Below are 22,602 nucleotides of genomic sequence, written 5' to 3' on the forward strand. Positions count from 1 at the left end.
TATGGATGTGAGAGTTGGACTGTGAAGAAAACTGAGCACCAAAGAATTGATGCTTTTGAAGTGTGGTTTTGGAGAAGACTCTTGAGAGTCCCTTGGACTACAAGGAGATCCAACCAGTCCATTCTGAAGGAGATCAGCCCTGGGATTTCTTTGGAAGGAATGATGCTAAAGCTGAAGCTCCAGTACTTTGGCCACCTCACGAGAAGAGTTGACTCATTGGAAAAGACTCTGATGCTGGGAGGGATTGGGGGCAGGAGGAGAAGGGGATGACAGAGGATGAGGTGGCTGGATGGCATCACTGACTCGATGGACGTGAGTCTGAGTGAACTCCGGGAATTGGTGATGGACAGGGAAGCCTGGCAACGTGACAGGAGGCCTGCTGCAATTCATGGGGTTGCAAAGAGTCGGACATGACTGAGCAACTGAACTGAACTGAACTGTTTTTTTAAAATTCAGAACCATTGTAAAGAACATCACTTAACTATATTAGAAGAGTAGCTAGGTTTTATGTATACCTCTATAAAGGTTACATGCTTGCTATATGTAACAATCTGAGGAATCTAAGAGAACAAAATTTTTTTTTAAAAAAAGTACATTTAAAGCATCAACATTAAGAAAGCAAAAGGGGATAAATGTAGTGCTCAACTGTACAGGCTTTCATAGTCAAGCAGGGCAAATTTTACATTTTACAGAGATACCACTTGACAATAATGTTTTATTTTGACAACTAAATACAAAATGTAGGGCCCTCAAACTTTGATGTTCAAATTCTGAGATAAAGCCATCAAGAATATTTGCTTCAGAGAATTATGCCTCCTGTTTCCTTTTCTTACCACTTTTGTAAAATGAGCCTAAAATACCAGAAAAAGAGCAGCTAGAGCTTATATAGTATCCACACCATGCAAGACACTGTTCTAAGCACTTCATTTTTATTCATTTAATGTATGCATCTATCAGTGAGATGGCACTATATTAAGAGCTTTTCACAGATGAAGAAGATGAGGCATGGAACAGTGTAAATTTCCAAGGTCACAATGTAAATGGAAGAGCAGGCATTTGAACTCAGGTACTTTGACTCCAGAATCCATGTTCTTAGTCACTACAATATACTCCCTCAAAGGAAAAAAAAAAGTTCTTAAAGTAGTTCTAAAGGTACTTTTATAATTTAATAAAAGAAATAAATATTTTTATTATATACCAAAAATAGCCTTTTAAAAAAAAAAGGTAACACATACTGTACCCAGAGGTCAAGTATACGTTTCTAAGTGTTGTTTGCTTATCTATTCAATTTGGCTCTCTAAGCATACCTCTCCCATTTCTGTAAATGTCCACGGAGATAAACACTGTCCTGAATTTTATATTTATTATTCTCTTGTTTTCATTACAGTTCTTACCAGGCAAAAATGGATCTTTAAAAAATAACTTTAATTTTGTATATTTCTGAATTTATATAAATGAAATTAGATTGAATGTATAACTCCTTGATTTGTTTTTCACTCAAGAGTATGGGCATTTTTAGTACAAGTTTATTTGCTTCTTATGTTTTTGCTTCTGTAAAATTTTTTTTCAATAACGTATCTTCTTTCCTATTGAGTTATCATTTTCTTTGAAATTTTAAAACATTTACATTCTGGATACTAAACACTTGTTGGTTATCTTTATAGCAAGTATTCTGTCCTAGTTTTAGCTTAAGCTTTCTTTGCTTAAGCTTTTTTGGTAGTCTTTTGAATAAGAGCTGTTGATATTAATTTAATCAAATAAAATTTTCTTTTTCATTTGTTAAAAAAAAAAAGAAATAAGGGTTTGTCTCAACTGGGATCCAACTAAGAGTCAGTGCTTGATCTATGGTCAGTGCTTGATCTATCTTTTAAAACACTCAGTCTATGGCATGGTTCTCAATTTGGGGGTGATTTTGCCCCTATGGGGACAATTGGCACTGTCTGTGGACATTTTTAATTGTCACAACTAGAGTATTACTGGAATCTAGTGCAGAGAGGCCTGAGATGCCTGTAAACATCTTACAAGGCACAGGATAACAAATAATAGTGCCATGGTTGAGAACCCTGATCTCTGTACATTCCACTTGGTTGTCTTTTTTATTCCTTGCATCCTATTTAGTAAGTAAATCAAGCAGCAACATTTGTTTTAAAAATCTTTACACAGCTGGATTTTGCTGGGCCCAGGGTGTCATTTGTAAAGTCTGCTATTCTTTACTTTCTATAAATTGGTTGTTAGATCCAAGGATTTAACTTCAGGCGGTATTATGTGCAGGTTTTGTTTTGTTTTTTAAAGGAGGTGGGGAAGACATGACTACTTCATATGCAGTGTTGTATTCTTCCATAGGAGGCACATAATGTTTGGCTGTGTTCTTTTTAGATGTTAGTGTATGATGATGCTAGATCCAACAGTTTATTGGGTGTTGTAAAATGGTAAGATTCCATCCTAACACTCCTTCTTTTACTAACTGGAATATTTCTAAAAGGGTAAACTTCCCTTCCTCTATTATTTGGTTACCTAGTAATATAGTTTATATGAGAACAGCAGAATAAATGTTTAATTATTTCCCTTTATTTGCCATATTTGTTGTTAAAGCGAGTTGGTGTCACAGTATTTGCCAACAGTGATGAAATAAGTTTTCCTTTTTGTAGTAGTCTTACAAATGCATGGATTTAGATATAACTGATATCTATCAACCCAATGAAGTTATTCTTATTGATACTCAAGTTTTCACATCTTTGTCCAGAGAAAGCAATTCTAATGGTTTTTGATAGTTTACTATTGGGTATGATAAAATATTCCAAGCTTAGTCCCAGGCCTGGGATCAGACATTTCTTGAGGAACTCTGGTTCCTTTAAGCGTGTTGTGTCCCCTTTTTGTTTTTTAGTTCTGGAACAATTATTGCCTACTTCTTCAAATATTTCTCCCTTTTGCTCATTTGGTTTTTTTCTCGATTCTGTTTTCATCTGTTCTTCCATATCATCTAACTTTAATATTTTCCATTTCTTAATATCCCCTTGTCTTCTAGGAAAGCCCCACAACAAACTCCCACAGTTAATTTGTTAATTTCTCTGTGGTGTGATTTTAATAAATCTACCACTACTACTTTATCCCTTATTAGTGGTTCTCCATCTTGCCCTTTTGCTTCTCAAAAGCATGTATTTAAAAGTGTACTTCATTCTTTCAAAAATGTAAAAATACTCCTGTTATTAAAAAATTTAACTCTGATTTTCATTATAAAAAGTTAAAGTCAATATTTAGAAGAAATAAAAATAAACTATAATCACTTACTAACATGTTATTTTTCTATAGTTCCTTCAAATTTCTGTCATTTTCACTTTTTATTTTAGTCAGAAAAAAACAAAAACTATTTTCTATCTTGCAATTTGTAAGATTAACATTTAAGGATAAACATTTAACCAAACTGCAGACAGAAAATCCTTCCAATACAGCTATTCTTCAAAATGTTTCATACAATACCTGGGATACATGTTATATAACTGATTATTATATGTGTGTGTGCTAAGCTGCCTCAGTCGTGTCTGACTCTTTGAGACCCCATGGACTGTAGCTCACCAGGCTCCTCTGTCCAGGGGATTCTCCTGGCAAGAATACTAGAGTGGGTTGCCATTTCCTCCTCCAGATTATTATATACAATGGTTTATTTCATTACTAAGTCAAAAGATAAATATAAGCATTTTCTTCCCACAGCACATTTCAGTGTTTTCCAATTTCAGAAATTACTCTCAATGTTAAAATAAGTAACTACCTATGTTCAGGGCTCCCTAGCTTTTATTTTCCAAGGAAAAAAATGTGAAATGATATTCATAAGTGAAAGTCTACAGATCAGTAATAGATTATAGTTATAACTCTACAAATTATAAATCAATAATTTCTACTAACTCAGTAATTATAAAGTATGCCTTATTTTTAATATGGATTACTTTGAATGTTAGGTTAAACATTTTCAAATATTTACTAGATATTCAATATTCCTTCCTCCTAAAGGAATAAAAACATATCTTATTAATACTATTAACAGTATTAATACTATTAGTTTAATGATGACATTTCATAATGCTTATTTTCATTATTAACTGTTTCTTAATTACTACACAGGGATTATCTATTACTTCAGTTAGTTTAATATGTTACTTTTATTCTTTTAATATGACCTGGAGATCTACAACATTTTAAGACTGGATTAAAGAAAACTTTTAAATACTTTAGATCTGGATTCTACATACTATGTGGTGGTGGTGGTGGTTTAGTTGCTAAGTTGTGTCCAACTCTTGTGACCCAGTGGACTGTAGCCCACTAGACTCCTTTGTCCATGGGATTTCCCAGGCAAGAATACAGAAGCGGGTTGCCATTTCCTTCTCCAGGGGTTCTTCCTGACCCAGGGATCGAATTCATGTCTCTCGCACTGCAGGCAATCTCCTGCACTGTAAGCAATTCTTTATCACTAAGCCACCAGGGAAGCCCAACATTGCTATATACAGTAATACACTGAAAGTGAAAGTCACTCAGTCATGTCCACTCTTTGCAACTCCATGGACTGTAGCCTGCCAGGCTCCTCTGTCCATGGAATTCTCCAGGCCAGAATACTGGAGTGGGCAGCCATTCCATTCTCAAGGGGATCTTCCTAACCCAGGGATAGAACTCAAGTCTCCACATTGCAGGCAGATTCTCTACTGTCTGAGCCACCAGGGAAATCCAAGAATAGTGGAGTGGGTAGCCTATCCCTCCTCTAGTGGATCTTCCCAACCCAGGAAGCCAAGAGGGGTCTGCTGCATTGCAGGCGGATTCTTTACTAGCTGAGCTACCAGGGAAGCCCCAAGTAATAGTAGTAACTAGTTCCCAGTTGTCAATCTGCTGTTAATCAGTTACATGATTTTGAAGTCTTTTAAATTCTTTATTTCTAAACTTCAAGATTAGAGAAATGAGATTTAGACTTAATCTCAATAATCCTCTCCAGCTCTAAAATTCTAATGACTTGTTTGCAAATCTAATTTTGAAGATACTTTTAAGACCATTCCCTAAACTTCTAAATCTCAAGGCTACACTTCTATGCACAGAGTCAGTACTTTTAAATAGCCTTCGGTTGACTGACTTTAAACAGATGAAAAAAACTAAAAAATTACCTATGTACTATAGTAACAGAATATCACTTCCGAGAAAATAAATTTTTAATGCTTCATCAAGTCCAATAACTCAGAGTTGTGCCAAGATCAAAACATATATATCAATATATGGAGAAATATACTCACCAATGTATCTAGGCCTACATGCTGCTTTCCCTTTTCTTGAAGTGGTCCTATTATCAATTTTCCACTAGAAAAAAACGGCGTATCCAATGTTTTGTATACTTTCAACTCATCATGTTCCACACAAAATTGGTATGTATCTCGTGGCCTTATAAGATCTAAAGGGAAAAAATTAATATAAGTATAAAGTAACAGCAATGACATTGCTCATTGATATAGCATATACACACATGTGTGTGCATTCTAAGTCACTTCAGTCAACCAACTTTTTGCGACCTTGTGGACTGTAGTAGCTCGCCAGGCTCTTCGGTCCACGGGATTCTCCAGGCAATAATACTAGAGTGAGTTGCCATTCCCTTCTCCAGGGGATCTTCTCAAACCAGGGATCAAACCTGCATCTCTTATACACATTCATAAATAAAAACATAAACCTGTCCTAGAAAGATAGATATGATTAAGAGCACTGACTCTGGACCTAAAAAGGTCACATCAAGTCTTTGTCTTGCAAGCTGAATGACCTTGGCCAAGTTGCTTATCCTCCATCTCATTTTCTTTTCTATAAAATGTGATAGCAATAGTTTGTTAGAGTTGGGAATATCAAATGAGTTAATGTGTAAGTATTTAAAACACTGGTACAAAGTAAGCATTCAGTAAGCTTTGTTAATAATATTATTTTATTATTTATTATTAACAATGGCAGTATTATTATTTCCCCTATAATAACTCAGATGGAAAACAAAATCAGCTAAGAGACAAGAAAAGATTCCTTATCCTTAAAAAGTTCAATATAACATAGCCACACTACAAATGTATCATCATCATGCCAATAAATACCTTTGTGACTGATTAATAATATTTTTTATTTATCAGGTAGAGGCTCTAAATAACCAATTCTAACTGTAGCTCCCAAATTACTATATCATTTTTTAAATTTCCCTTTTACTTACAAACTTTTCCAGACCTGTAATTAATACATTTTATCATCAGCTTCTGACTATACTCCCACAGACAATAGGATATAGACAATACATATGCCCAGGAAACAAAAAGTGATGAATTCTTGATAACACAACTTTTTTACTAATACAGTACAGCAACGTTTTCAGATCAGACACTTTGCTAAAAAAAATATTCTCTGTACTTTTCTCTCTATAGCCAAATCAACAACTGAATATAGAATATCTCTGTTACTTAAGATATCAATGGAGCCTATTCCACAGTCAAAATTTTAAGTGTAAACACTGTCTCTCTGCTTTGACTTATTTATCTTTTGATTTAGGCTAAATAGTCCTCAGTACTCACTAGTACAGTCATGACAGTTTTTAAAACACTTAAATATTTCCTGTATGTAAATATTGCGTGGTTGGGAAGTAGCTGAGTATCCACTACTTAACCCCACCACTCTATAATCCATCTCTTGGGACCTCCAATGGTATCCTAGAAACTAAATTTTTAATACATGTTAAGTGTAGGAGGAGGCTTACAGGACCCTATGCCAGCCTTAAACATGACACTTGTTTGACTGACTGATGTCCTTGCTCCACAGCACCAAAGGCTGTCTAAACCCAGCCACAATTCCTACCTGATCTCATAGTAAGACTGTATCCAGGAGTCTGCCAGTTAATTTGCTACAATTCCCCCTGAACAGGCTTCCTGATAATTCAGTTGGTAAAGAACCTGCCTGCAAGGCAGGAGACCCCAGTTCAATTCCTGGCTTGGGAAGATCTGCTGGAGAAGGGAAAGGCTACCCACTCTGGTATTCTGGCCTGAAGAATTCCATGGACTACAGTCCATGGAGTTGCAGAGAGTTGGACACAACTGAGCAACTTTCACTTTCCCCCTCAACAGCCCTTGTCCCCAAGTGTCCTCCTGATCAAAGAAGGCCTGGATCCTACTGGAGGAGGCAACATTCCTGATGGTAGCACTTGTATCATAGAGGACAAATGCATGGTACTGTATGTCCCTGGAGGTTGTCTACCATCAATTCCCTCACAGTAGTCCTCATACAGGCTACTTATTTGAATCAGACTAGCTATTGGACTTTGGCTCTGAAAGATCTGGGGAGAGAAAGGAAAAGTAGAAAAGCCAGCCTTCAAGCAAACAGTTTGTCCTTGCTGCTGCTGCTGCTAAGTCGCTTCAGTCATGTCCGACTCTGTGCGACCCCATAAATGGCAGCCCTCCAGGCTCCCCCATCCCTGGAATTCTCCAGGCAAGAACACTGGAGAGGGTTGCCATTTCCTTCTCCAATGCAGGAAAGTGAAAAGTGAAAGTGAAATCACTCCGTCGTTTCCGACTCTTTGCGACCCCATGGACCGTAGCCCATCAGGCTCCTCCGTCCATGGGATTTTCCAGGCAAGAGTACTGGAGTGGGGTGCCATCGCCTTCTCCGAGTTTGTCCTTACAAGATGTTAAATTAAGCATTTTCAGAATCAACACTGAGCTTACCCATAAGAACAGTCTCTTGTGTTTCTGGGTCCTTCACCCTTGTTGGCTGCAGAGGATCTCCCAGAGGTATATTCAGATTTATCATGAATTTATTCTCTGCAAAAGAAGTACCACTGAAATACTATTTATTTAAAACTCTTTTCCATTAAAAAAAAATCTAGTATGAAATAGAGCTAAGGACAAGTTGAAAAGGAAAATGGAAGAGGCATATTTCTTCCTGTTTATCAATGACCACTTTGATGCATGGAAGAGATAAGTTTCATTTGACAGTACAATTTACCCATGTGGAAATGTTTTACACTATGATATTAATGATTTTTTTTAAAGAATAAAATTAGTTTACTTTCAAAATCTGAAGAAAAGTTGACATTAAAAAGAGAATTGACCCTTAAGTACTATTATATTCTGAAGCCTTTAGAGGTATATTTCAAAATCTGCAAAGAGCTATTTTTCAAAATACTGTTATTTAAAATAAGGGAAAAGTTCATACTTCTTTCTTCATTTTCAAGACAGATTCTTTTCCTATTAGCTGTTGTAATGATTCTTCCCAAGTTTCCTTTTGCTTTCCTTTTAGATGATACTGTGTCTGGGGACAGTATTCCACCAATAACAAATCCTCCTGAAATTTAACCCCAAAAAAGGTAAATTATCATACCTAGCAAAGTAAAAATCTTGAAACAAAATTCATTACATTAATACAGCACACTTCCTTTCAAAGCACAGAATACATTATTATTACTACTCTACAGCTAATTCAAGTAACACAAATAGCAACCAATTTCACTTAAGTCTCTCTGCTATCCTAAATCTGGTGGCTCAGTCGGTAAAAAATCTACCTGCAATGCTGGAGACCCGGGTTCAATTCCTGGGTCAGGAAGATCCCCTGGAGAAGGAAATGGTAACCCACTCTAGTAATCTTGCCTGAGAGGATCCTAGTGGGCTACAATCCACGGGGTCACAAGAGTCAGCCACAACTTAGCAACTAAACCATCACCACTATCCTAAATCTAGACACACTGATGAAACATAACTGAATGATCTCTATTGCTTGAAATATAGTCATCAGTGGAGGTATAAAAAATGAAAGACACAAAGATTAGCAAAGAACTATTTATAGTAATCCACATGTCAGTTTAGTCCTTGTCTCAGAAATATTGATTAAAAAAAAGGAAGTAACTTTAATATAACTCTATTTTCTTTCCCATCCTCTATAATTTTTGTAGAGAAATAGAACAAGAAAATGGAATGAGAATAATAATGGGGAATATTTAATCTTTGCCAGTTAAAATTTTCTCATGTTCTGATCTAAGGTTTCATTTTATGCAATTAGAAATCTTATTGGATTGTATAAAAATAATGTGCTCCATGCTCAGTCGTATCTGACTCTTTGCTACCCTATGGACTGTGGCTTGCTAGGCTCCTCTGTCCATGGAATTTTCCAGGCAAGAATACTGGAGTGGGTTACCATTTCCTTCTCCAAGAGATCTTCTTGAATCAGAGACTGAACCTGCTGCATCTCTTGGGCTTCCTGCTTTGGCGGGCAGATTCTTTACCACCAGGCCACCGCGGTTAAGTGTTAGTCACACAGTCGTGTCCAACTCTTTGTGATCCCACAGACTGTAGGCCACCAGGCTCCTCTGTCCACTGAATTCTCCAAGCAAGAATACTGGAGTGGGTTGCCATTTCCTTCTCCCAGGGACAGAACCTGGGTCTCTTGCATGGCAGGCAAATTCTTTACCGTCCAAGCCACTAGGAAAGCCACCTGGGAACACTCTATAAAACTACAAAATCACTTCAAATTGCTAGCAAAGAGAAAAAAAAATCAGCATCTCTATAGTACTCAGAGAAACCTGCACTTGAACCTATTCTTGTCACACTGTTGGAGGATGATGATTAAATAAGGTAATGTTATAAATATGTAAGACAGTACTTGGCTTCCCTGGTGGTTCTGCCTGCAATGCGGGAGACCTGGGTTCGATCCTCAGGTCAAGAAGATCCCCTGGTGGGCTACAGTCCATGGGGTCGCAAAGAGTTAGACACAACTGAGCAAGTTTCACTTTCTTGGCACATCACGTATCTAAATAAATTACAGCAATTATCATTATTTTTTATTTTGAGACATTAGAACATAAATTTTACCTGATGGCCTTGCCTGATAATCTATTCGTTCCCCTCGCCAGTATTCCAAAGGTTTTGATCGTGTTCTCATAGTTCTGCGAACATTTGGTGTACAGGAGGGCAATACTGTAAAAGACATCAGACAAAAATATACACATATGTTGAGTTGGACAAAACTCTGCAGTGAAAAGACTGATATTACTTTCTAGAATAGGAATGCTTCTAGACGAAACAATAGAGAAACAAATTTTAAGACATATTTGGGCTAGTAAAGAAATGCCAATGGAAAAAATACTAGATTGGAAAGATTTAAAAATTTGGTAACATTCATGGTTAATGATGTTAAAGGTACACTGAAATTTTCATATATTCCTGATAGAAATATAAGCTGAAGACAATCTGACAATGGCTATAATTGTAATACTCTGAGGTGGCAATTTCATTTTTAGAAAATGAATTTGTAAAATATTCATAAAAATAGGCAAAGATCTAGGTATAAAAACATTCATAGTAGTACTGTTTATCATAGGAACCAAAAACAGATGTCAAATTGAAAACCATCTAAATGTTCCCAATAGGAAATGTGTTAATCAGGGGTAGTCTATACGCATGTGTTTATGTGTATACACACATATCTACTCATTTTATCTGACCAATGCAAAGTTCTATATGCTAAGTTTTCTGGCTATATAATCAACTTCCTATGTTCTTTCTTATTTCTGGTTTGCTGGATTTCTCCAATTCTGAAAGTGGTTTATCAAAATCTCTAACTGTATTGCTTAAAATCTCCTTGCTTTTCCTCAGGTTTTTTTATTTTTTTCTTTATACATTTTAGTTGCTAGGCTGTTTGGTACATAGTAGTTTATGATTTTTCTATTTTCTTCATAAATTGCTTATTTTATTATTATGAGTCCTTTATTCTGTTCACATTTGTAACTTTAAATTTCACTTTACCCAATATTAAAAATGCCTACTTCCTTCTGTTTATATTACTCTACTTAATTCTTTTTTATTTTAAAACCTGTTTTAAGTGTTTCTTATAAATATATAGGTCAGTTTGTATTGTTTAACCAAATCTGTTAGTCTCTATCTTACTCGAGGAATTCAATCCATTCATGCTTATTTAGTATAACAAATATGGTTCTTTTTATTCCTTCCATTTTACTTTATATTTACTTGTTATTTTACATCAATGATTTTTTTTTTCCCCTCCTTTTCATTGGTTTGGTCAGAATATCATTTCTTTCCCCATACTCCAAACCTTGGTCATTTCAAAGTTTTACTGTGCTTTTTCAGTCTAGTTTACCTTCCTATTCCTGACATTCAAATCATATTCATTTCTCTATGATTATATTAAAAACTATATTCCTTACCAAGATATCATCTTTCTTCTCTCACTTAGTAAAACAGAACTTTTAGACTACTTTTATCACCCTTCTGCCACTCCTACTCTCCTCCCCATTATACCAAGTTTTGTTAAGATAATGCAGATTTCAAACTATCATTGCAAAAATTCTTACTTAGTACTTATAAATCCTCAATCATATTAGCATTAAGCAGTAGACACACCCTTGGGTGTGAGCAATGAGACACCCCTTCCCTAGGATACATGTGGAACCTATGATATACTCAACTGAATATGGCAAAAGCAATGGGACGTCACTCCTGTGACTATGTCATCATTCTACACATAAGACACTATCTAGCAGAAGCAGAGAAAAATTATTCCTTGCTCACTTTGAAGAAGCAAGCTGCCACAATGAGAAAAGAGTCTATGAAAAGGGTCATGTGGCAAGGAACTGCAGGTGACCTCTAGAAATTAAGAGTAGAGGCCCATGGCTCACAGACACCAAGAAAACAGGTATCTCAGCCCTACAATTCCAAGGACCTGAATTCACCTAACAACCACATGAGCTTGAAAGAAGATCTTGAGCTCAGATAAGACCATGGTCCAGCCTGACACTTTTGACTGAAGCCTGTGAAACCCTTTAACAGAGAACCCAGCTAATTTATACCTGAACTTCTGTCCCATGGAAACCACAGGATAACAAACATGTCTGAACCACTAAATCTGTAGTAATTTGGCACATGGCAACAGAAAATGTATACATTATTTAAATTTAACCATATGTTGAGAATCATTCCTAATTCTCTCCTCTCTCTGAACGCAGTACTGATTTATATGCTACTTGGTAAAATAACCTCACATGGCTATTTTCCATGGAGGATGATAATCTTGCATTATGTGCAAAATAGATTCAGTTATCAAGAAGATATCTTGGCTAGTTATAACATGGATTGTAATACATTTCTGAAAGTAGGCTATTTTATTTTTCCAGAGTTACACAGATGAATAATGCTAGTCTTTTTTTTTTTTTTCTCTCCTTTGTATGTAACTTCTATCTGGAAGCTTTCCTCTATCCTTGAAATTTAGGAATTTTATTCAATTCTGTCTAGAGATGTATATTTTTCATTACTTTTTACTGGCAGCTGATAAACTCTCTCAAATTGCAGATCAAGCCTATCTTTATTCCAGGAAAGTTTTAAGTAGTATTTTAATTTTTCTTTTTTCTGAAAATTCTATTATTTGCATTTTTTATATGTTGTCTCCATGTTATTTCCATTGCCTATTTTTTCCTCATGGTTTCAATCTCTTTTGTATTTCTGTTCTGATAAATTTCTTCCATGTCAACACCAGCTACTAATTTAGCACTCAACAGTATTCATCTTTATTTATCAGTTGATGTACTGATTTTTTAAACTGAAAAATTATGCTTTACCAACCAGAAAGCCTTCTGTGATATAACTAAATTTCTGAAAATACTCATATTTCCTTCATTGTTAAAACTGTTATTTATCTACAAAGGTTCTGGCTTACTATAATTTGTGTACTGTTGATTTTTCTCTCTTGTGTGGTTGCAGACCCTCTCGGGGACAATTTTATTTCTCTTTGCCTACTCTGACTCACAGCATATTCCACTCCAAGTCAAGCAAGTGTGCGTTTGAGTGCACGCATGCAATTAGTTGTGTCTGACTCTTTGTGACCTCATGGACTGCAGCCCACCAGGCTCCTCTGTCCATGACATTTTCCAGGCAAGAATCCTGGAGTGGGTTGACATTTCCTACTCCAGGGGACCTTTCCGACCGGGAGAGAGAAGCTGCATCTTTTGCATCATCTGCATTGGCAGGTGGATTCTTCACCACTGCACCACCTAGGAAGCTAAGCATTAAACATTAAGAAGTACAGCAGTCTCTCTTCACACGGACCCACAAAATACTAACTGACAAGATGTGAGGTTCTAGTGGAAGCAATTAGAGAAAGCTTCATCCCTATAGGTTCTCACCAAGTATAAATGCAGAAGCCTTAAGTACAGGGAGAAAAACAAAAAGCCACTCCAATTCTGCAAACATGAGAGGTCGCATGAATCTTAATCCCCAAGTGGGCCTCTCCATGGGTTCCTTAGCTCCTGGCTTACTTATCCTACTTACTGTTTTGTTTAGGTGTGAGCTGGAAAAAATGAGAGAAGTTGTCATGGATGCCATCTATCCAGAAGTTACATTTTATAGAATTCTCTACCATTGCTTTCTTACATTAGGTAAGATCAGCTCCCTACTACTGGGCAATGAGTGAGTGGATTACAAGATTTATAAATGGACAATAAAGAAACTCTGTGGCATGTGATGATTTACCATGAATTAATGAAATGAAATATGAAGTTTTACATTACCTGACAATCCAAATAATATTTCCCCCACTTGAGAAAAAATTAAACTATATTTAGAAACAGAGGTCTTATAATAATATGAAAATATTAAGGGAAAAATAATCTTACCTAATTTGTGATGCATCTTGCTCTCTGGTGTTGAATCAGATATTTCTCCTCTTGAATCATCTGTAAATTGCAAAAGAAATATCATGAGCAATGGCTCCTAATTTCATGTTGAGTTAAAGTATGTACGAGGTCAACTTCAGAATAAATATTTAAAAAAAAATTCAACCCAATAATACATTTTATTACTCCCTTTGCTTTCCACTGTTAAGGATGAAAAGCTAATAAAACGATAATAACATGTCTAAAGGTTTTGTTACAATGAATATATCTTAAGAGGAAAATGGTTACAAGTAACGAAAACAAACAGGTTTTAAATTGCTTGTGGACTTCAAGTAAAATAAGCCACTGGGTGGGTAAAAATGCTGGGTGTGATTATGAACAACTGCTGAGTTAATACTGCAATCTATGATTCTTAAAGTTCTAAAACAGCACAAGTGTACTGAATTTAGTTGGCAGGGTGACAATTAGGTCAAGGGTTCATAACTTTAGTGTGGCAAACAGCATATAAACATAGCAGTCATTAATTCTTTTCCTTATCAACAAAGTTTAATTGTCTTCTCCTTCAAACTCCACTGGCCTCAGTGAGTTGCTTCACTAATGAAATGCAGCAGAAGTGACATTCTGGGGCTTTGAAGGCTAATTCCTCAGGTGACATTCAGGTTCCACCTAGATCTCTTGGAACTTCAGTCTGGGGAAAGACAATCACAATTATGAAGATTGACTAACCCAAGACTGCTGTTTTGTGAGGAAACCCAAAACAACCATGTGGAAAGGCCAAGTGAAGGAAAAAAGATGCTTGGCCAACCCTCAGTTATTTCAGCCACCCTAGCTGAGTATCAAATATATAAGTAAATAAGTCACTGTGGACTTCCAGCCCAGCTGACCTTTCATATGATTCCAGCCCCAGTGGCTTGCATCTAACTATAAAAGTATGAAAGAGCCAAAATGAGAACTGCCCAGCTAAGTCACCCCACAGAACTATGAGAGATAAATTGTTAAACTAAGGCACTAAGATTTGGATAGTAAGTTATGCAGCAATCTGAAACTAGTAACAGTGAACATACAATGAATTACCTGAGATTTTTAACACAATTTTTATATAGCATACATTTCCTGAAAAGCAGGTCTAAGCTTTCATTTTATTCCCAGCTAAAGAGTAGAAGGCTTCTTTTTGGGGGGATCATGAAAATGTTCTAATATTTACTGTTTTTTTTAATTTTTTTGCATGTGTGCTCAGTCATGCCCACCTCTTTACAACCCTATGTAGCCCATCAGGCTCCTCTGTCCATGGGATTTCCCAGGCAAGAATACTGGAGTGGGTTGCCATTTCCTTCTCTAGGGGAAATTCCTGACCCAGGGATCAAACTTGCATATCCTGCATCTCCTACATCCACAAGCAGATTCTTTACCACTGACCCATCAGGGGAGTCCAAATCTACTGTGGTGATAGTTATAAATTACTGAACTACATATACTATAAATGGATTAACTGTATGCTATATGAAATATATCTTAATAAGAGAGCCCTATCTTAATAAAGCCACAAGGGAAACTCTATCTTAATAAAGCTATTACCAAAAAGAAAAAAGAAAAATCCAGTCTCCCATGTAATTCCCACTAGAATAAGTAGAGAGCTAGTAATTCTTGGAAACCTACTAAAGCAGTTTGCCTTGGAGGCAGCTGTTGGGGCCAGAGAAGGAACAAAGCAAATGAGCAAATATACTGAAGATAATGGGAGTCAGGCTTCTCAGTATCTTTGAGAAAGGGTTTATTAAAATGGAAAAGGAAAAGTCTTTCAAATGTGTTGGACTGGAGTTGGAGGTACTGATGTGCATGCATGGTTTTTAAATACAGACACACCTCAGAGATATTGAGAGTGTGCTTCCAGTGTGTGCACGCTTAGTCACTCAGTCCTGTCCCACTCTTTGCGACTCCATGGACTGTAGCCCATCAGGCTCCTCTGTCCATGGAATTCTCCAGGCAAGAGTACTGGAGTGGGTTGCCATTTCCTTCTCCAGGGGATCTTCTCGACCAAGGGATTGGACACTCATCTCTTGCATCTTCTGCATTGGCATGCAAGTTCTTTACCACAGAGCCACTGCAATAAAACAAATTTGGCAATAAAGCGAGTCACATGAATTTTTTGTTTCCCAATACATTATGTTTACACTATTTCCCCGCCAGTATTTCCCAATACACTATATTTGTTTCCTAATACATTATGTTTACACTATAATGTAGTCTGTTAAGTCTGTAAAAGTGTCATGTCTAAAAAAAGTCAATGTATTTTAAATACCTTATTGCTAAAAAATGCTAAACATCATCCCGAGTCCTCTCTAAGTCAGAATTTTTTACAATAGTAACAAAGACCACTGATCATGGGTCACCATAATAATAATGAAATATCACATGAATTATCAAAACGTGACACAGACATAATAAATGAGCAAATGCCACTGGAAAAATGGTGCTGATAGACTTGTTTGATATGGAGTTGCCATAAAACTTCAATTTGTAAAAAATGCAAATCTGTGAAGTACAATGAAACAAAGAGCAGTAGAGCCAGGGATGCCTGAATAAATACAAAAATAGATATAGATGCTTATGTATGTACAGTGTACATATATGTGTGTATCTATTGCCTATCTCAGTCCACTGAGAGCCTAGAAGCAGTAATATCCCAGTAACAATGAGTACACCTAGTACCCAGATCTAAGTTTCTAAATGTCATCCCTCCACCAGGTACTTTTGGAGAAATAACTGATTCCAGAGTAGAGACAGGGAAAAGAGTCTGGAACATCTTATGCTAAAACATAAAAACATTAAAAAAAAAAGAAACATGACAAAAGATCACAAGGGCCAGCTGAAGAGATGCTTCCTCCTAGCCAAATCTGGCACAATTTGAGTACCGGAACAAATGATAAAGATTACAACCCACTGAATAAAATAGGAACCTAGTAATAGTCTGTAATAATATAAATAAATGAATAATGAATAAATGTTTAACATGCAAACTAATTAATAGAGAAAGAATTAGGAAAATATAGTAATTTGGTACCATCATTAGTGAATTCAGGTGGGATTTTTCAAAAGATATGAATATTGGTAAGTTTGAAAGGGACAAGTTATTAAAATAATATCACAATATCATTCCACAAAATACTTACAAATTACCAAAGAGAAAAACCCTATCTGAGTGGAGAAACCTGGAAGACAGTATCTTGAACAGGTGATGAAGATTAAAATCACCAGTAGAAGATAGGTCAGCCAGCACTGCTGCTGCTGCTGCTGCTGCTAAGTTGCTTCAGTTGTGTCCAACTCTGTGTGACTCCAGAGATGGCAGCCCACCAGGCTCCCCCGCCCCTGGGATCCTCCAGGCAAGAACACTGGAGTGGGTTGCCATTTCCTTCTCCAATGCATGAAAGTGAAAAGTTGAAAGTGAAGTTGCTCAGTCGTGTCCAACTCTTAGCGACCCAAACAGTCCAGAAAAAGACTAATAAACATATATAAACATTTGTGTAGAGGTGACAGAGAGAAAGATGAAACAAATATTATAAAATGTTGACAACTGTGGAATCTGAATGAAGACAATATGGTATTTGAGTAGATCTGAAATTATTTCCCAAAAAAGTATAAGAGAAAAAAAAAAGAAGAGAGAGATAATTCCAGAATTTCAAAGACTAACAAAGCCTAACAAGCATGAAAATTAAAGAAACAGGTTATCTACAAAGGAAAAAAGAAGTAAGGCTGGTTTAAAATATCTACTCATAAGCATTAACTATCATGAGGGAAAAAGAGCAATAGCCAAATAGCTTAAAGGAAAAAAGACTGACTCAAGACTTTCACTATTTGACTAGTTGTTTCTTGTATTTAAAAAAGAAAATTTTTGAGTGCCTGCTTGCTAGCACATGAGACTGTCTACCAACTTTACAAAGAAGTAACAAAGCATATTCATTAAACATTTATTAAAAGAAAAAAATACTGACAGAAAAAAAGTAAAAGGAAGAATGAAAATCTAAGAAACAAACCAAAAGAAAGTAGGGAGTCACAATGTTAATATTAAAAAACAAAAACACTACAAAGTAAAAAACATCAAGAAGGCAAATTTGAGTAAAATAGGTACATTCCATATGCAAATTTATATGCTCAGTAATAGCACTGAAACGTACATAGCAATGACTGCAGGAAATACCAGAGACAGACAGACCATTGCAAAGGGAAGATTTTAACTCTGGCAGTCCTTAATGGACCTCACAAGTGGTAAGGATACAAAGAATCAGAGTAATATAAAACATAGAATGTCCATATTTAAAATCCTGTTGTTTTCTACCCTAATCTGCTCCTTCCCTAGTGGTCTCCAAATCAAGAAATGATGTCATTTTTTCAGGGGTCCAGGCCCCAAAATTTAAAGTTCTTTATCCTTGACACCTCACTTTTTTTACACCCTACGTCCCATCCATCAGGAAATCATGTTGACTCTACCACCAAAAATACCTAAAATCCTACTTCTGCTCTCTCCACCTTCCACTACCACCCTAGTCCAAGCTACCACCTCACACAGGAATTAAAAAGAAAAGCTGAAGAAGATGTAGATGACACAGCACCCCCCAAAAGGGGAAAGAAGAGGAAGGCACAGAGCGAAGAGGAGCAGCCAGACAAAACTCAGAGGACACTTACATCCAAGGAGAGGAGGCGAGAAGCACGGCAGCAGCGATCTAGAAAAGTCGGCGTACACTACTATGAAACACATAACGTGAAAAACAGGAACAGGAAGAAAAAGAAGACCACCGATTCAGAAGGGCAGAGACACAGACACAAGAAAGCCAAACATAAGCAGTAATGTGTTAAAAGTTGTTTATTAAATTATGTAAAAATTAAAAAAAAAAAAAGGAATTACAAGTTTCACCAACTGGTCTTCCTGCTTCCAACCTTAGACCTGACTCCTTGAACTCATTAGTCCACCCCTAACATGCAGTCTATAGTAGCCACAATGATTGTTTATAGGTTAGTCACGTCTCTCCACTGCTCAAAATCCTCCAGTGGTTTCCCATACCCCTTGGTAAAGCCCAAACCCTTATAGTAGTCTTCACCATTGTATAAGATCTTTCATTCTTGTTCCCTCTGTGACATCATCTCCTACTACTTTCTCCTTTGATTCTCTTCCTCCTCCCCCTCCTTCCCAGCCTCCTTGGTGTTTTTCAATCAGAACTGAGTCTTTACCATATCAAAACCTTTGTCCTTATCTTCTGTCTGCATGGAGCACTATTTTCCCATACAGCTGCATCATTTGATTTCTCACCTCTCTCATATCTCTGCTCAAATTATCACTTCTTCAGTAAGACTTTTTCTGCCCATCTACTTAAAAATCTAACTCCTATTTTCTACCCCAAAAATATGTACTTTATTTTCTTACTCTTAATATCCCAACAAACCACAAATTTTGATATCTTTTTCCTGTAGAAGAATGTACAGTAAGTATTCCATAATATTCCATAAATATTTAAGAATATTTAATATCAAAGTATACTAAAATATATATTCACTTACATTAATAATGAGTGTATATACATAATTTCATCCACATCTGTACACAAAAAGGGGTTTCCCAGGTGGCACTAGTGGTAAAGAACCCTCCTGCCAATGTAGGAGACATAACAGATGCGGGTTCAACCCGAGTTGGGAAGATGCCATGGGAAAGGGCATGGCAACCCACTCCAGTATTCTTGCCTGGAGAATTCATAGACGGAGAAGGCTGGTGGGCTACAGTCTGAAGAGTCACAAAGAGTCAGACACAAGTGAAAACACTTAGCACACATGCATGTACACAAAAAGTAGCAGTATTTTTTTTAAGCATCCACAGAAGAATTATGAAATTCTTCCATGAGTTATGTGTTCTAAGCATATTCAAAGAATTAATAATATAGGCCAAAGTTATCTAGAACAATGAATCAAAACTAGAAACTATAAACAAAGAAACAAAACAAAACACAACTTCTTAGGATAACAGTGAACACTGCATATTTAACATACATCAGTGTTAAAACTAAGCAGAGGACTTCCCTGGAGACCCAGTGGTTCAGAATCTGCCTTCCTAGGCAGCAAATGCAGTTTCAAGCCCTGGTCAGAGATCTAAGATTCCATATACTGCGAAGCAACAAGCCTGCACACCCCAACTACTGAGCCCGTGGGCCACAACTAGAGATCATGTGCCACAACAAAAGATTGCCCATGACTCAATGAAGATCCAACGTGCCGCAACTAAGGCTCGACAAAGCCAAATAAAATAATATATTAAAAAAGAAACTAAGCAAAGAATGTATATTCATCTTTGGATCAATTCATATGATGAGAATTGGTATCATCATTTTATAAATAAGGAAGCTGAAGCTAAGAACACTTAAAAACCTTACTCAAGATAACATAGCTAAGGGTAAAGCTAGACTCACTTCTAGGTTCCTGACTATGGAGACCAAGCTCTTGATTAATGTACTCTTTTAAAAAACATTTGGGTCAAAGAAAAATCACCACTGAAATTTTGAGTATACAACAGTAAAAACACTCTATTAAAAAAAATTTTTTTTTAACTAAAACTATACTCCAGAAAATTCAAACTCTTTACCAAATTAAAAGTAGAAAAATAAATATAAAAAGCATTCCACTTAGTAGAGAAAAATAATAAAAGTAAATCTAAATAGAGGGAGAAAAAACTATTTAAAAGGAAAAAGAGTTAGTGAATTAGGAAAGAAAAAAATATATAAAAGATCATATGTCAAGCACATTCTTTAGGGGTATAAAAAATTATAAAACTATAAAGAGGCATTTTTTAAAACTTCAACATTTAGCTTCAGTAATCATCAATATATGGCGAATCTTTCTTCATTTATACTTTATCAGCCTGACATTTTAAAATACTGGAGTAGGCACCTTAAATGCCAATTATATTATGTTCTACTTCAAAGAAAGGACTGTCACTCATCTTACTCTTTCTCTTTCTCTTTCCCTCCCTCCCTCTTGCACCCAGTTGTAAGGTTTTACAAATCTCTAACCATAAAATAAGGCTCTTAACAGTAGGTACTCAATACATTTTTGCCATAAAAATGTCAATGGTGATAATTTAAATGAAACACAGCAAAGGGATTTCCCTGGTGGTTAGTGGCTAAGTGTCCGGCTTCCAATGCAAGGGGCCCAGCTTCAATCCCTGGTCAGGAACTAGACCCCACATGCTGCAACTAAGCGTTCACATGCTGCAACTAAGGCCCGGTTCAGCCAAATAAATAAATAAAATAAAAGATATTTAAAACAAAATACAGCACAACTTACTCCATATCCATAATGCTATAAAAATCAAGACAGTAGAAAATAAATCATAACTTACTCAAATTTTCTTGAACTACATTATCATCCACATCTGAATTGTTCTTTCCAGACGTTAAATAATTCTTGAGCCGAAAAGGTCCACTTAAGAAAAAAAAGGAAACCACAAAATTTGTGCTTGTAATATATGTATTTAATATAGCTATCTTTATGGTCATTTTTCTCCTAAAACTGCAAAAGATTTTTTTTCTTATAAAACCAGTAATGATGTTATAGGACATTAAGAATATACCTACTTGATTCATAAAACAAAGTCTAAAAATCTACAATTTAATCCCACGTTTGATTTAAACAAAATAACACTGAATTTTACAACCTTTAAACTCATATGAGTCAGAGTTACACACTCAAGTTAACTCAATAACACACTTTGATAAAAATCAAATCATTAAAAATAAAAATTAGAAATAAATCAGCTTATTTTAATTTTTTTTCAACTACTGGCAAAAACAAGTAATTTAAAATTGTTCAGCGATGACTTGGTTTATCCCAGTCCTAGATCCTCGTCCTCCTATTATGAGCCCAGGACAGGCCTAGTAATCAAGGGCTCTCAAACAGTAAAGAAATCTTAGTTATCCCTTTAAAGTCTGAAAATTTGCTATTATTTACCATTCCTTCATTTTGAAAAAGGGTTTATGACTTCAGTTATTATGAGAGTAGGGTAATTTGGTTTACTCGCTGAGTATGCTCTCTTTAAACATACATCAACAAATTCTTAGATAATGCTTCTTTCAAGAATATAAAAATAATATATATATATATGTATGAATCACTTTGCTGTACACCTGATACTAATCCAACATTGTAAATCAACTAATTTCAATAAAAAATTTTTAAAGAAAAAAAAAAAGTACAGCCCAATTCTAACTCCCTTCTGAGTATGATATAAACTGAGTGACTTGTTTCTAAACAGAATAAAATCCAAGACTTTAAAGACTAGGTTATTAAAAGACTATGACCTCTGTCACAGTCACACTTTCACTTGGATCATCTGCTTCGTGGGAAGCCAGCTGCCTTATTGAATACCCCAATGGAGACAGCCACATGACAAAGAAACTCTGGCCTCCAGCTAATAACCTGTGAGCAAGCCACTTGATAAGTGGATCCTCTATGCTCTAACCACGCAAAGGACTGCAAACTAGATAGATATCTTGATTGCTATACCTCATAAGAATCCCTGAGCCAGAACTAGCCAGCTAAGTCACTCTCAGACTTCTACCACAGAAACTGTGAAACAATGTTTGCAAGGCACTAACAAAATTAAAACGAACCTTTGGGAGTACTTTGTTATACTCAATGGGTCACAAATATAGTGAGTAAATCCTATTATCCTTAGGACACATGCATACCTTCCTTCCAAAACTGAAGTCCCAGGCTCTCCAGAATCCAAGTTTGACTTTGTTGGTGTTGTGCATGTATATACACTCATTTGAGACTTCTGATGAACATTTTGTGCAGCCATACTATCTTGATTCTTTGAGCTTCCTGTATCTCTATGAAAATGAAAAGTATGTAACTGTTCACATTTCTTCAAAAATTAGTTCTTCCATAAACATAACACAGGTGAG

At 36.0% G+C, this 22,602-nt stretch overlaps 1 protein-coding gene across 3 annotated transcripts in view; it reads right to left on the minus strand.

Moving 5' to 3' along the window:
- The window catches only part of CENPC (centromere protein C), a 92,069-nt gene that overhangs the window by 2,770 nt on the left and 66,697 nt on the right, over nucleotides 1–22,602 (minus strand). For all 3 annotated transcript variants that reach the window (XM_040238292.1, XM_040238291.1, XM_040238293.1), the window contains 7 exons: nucleotides 22,384–22,527; nucleotides 21,036–21,118; nucleotides 13,661–13,720; nucleotides 9,849–9,953; nucleotides 8,200–8,328; nucleotides 7,710–7,805; nucleotides 5,268–5,422 (listed from right to left, as the gene is read on the minus strand). In XM_040238292.1, coding sequence (XP_040094226.1) covers nucleotides 5,268–5,422; nucleotides 7,710–7,805; nucleotides 8,200–8,328; nucleotides 9,849–9,953; nucleotides 13,661–13,720; nucleotides 21,036–21,118; nucleotides 22,384–22,527 — 772 coding nt within the window. The remainder of the gene's footprint in view (nucleotides 1–5,267; nucleotides 5,423–7,709; nucleotides 7,806–8,199; nucleotides 8,329–9,848; nucleotides 9,954–13,660; nucleotides 13,721–21,035; nucleotides 21,119–22,383; nucleotides 22,528–22,602) is intronic.

Source organism: Oryx dammah, unplaced genomic scaffold, assembly GCF_014754425.2.
Source record: "Oryx dammah isolate SB20612 unplaced genomic scaffold, SCBI_Odam_1.1 HiC_scaffold_3, whole genome shotgun sequence".
Taxonomy (NCBI): domain Eukaryota; kingdom Metazoa; phylum Chordata; class Mammalia; order Artiodactyla; family Bovidae; genus Oryx; species Oryx dammah.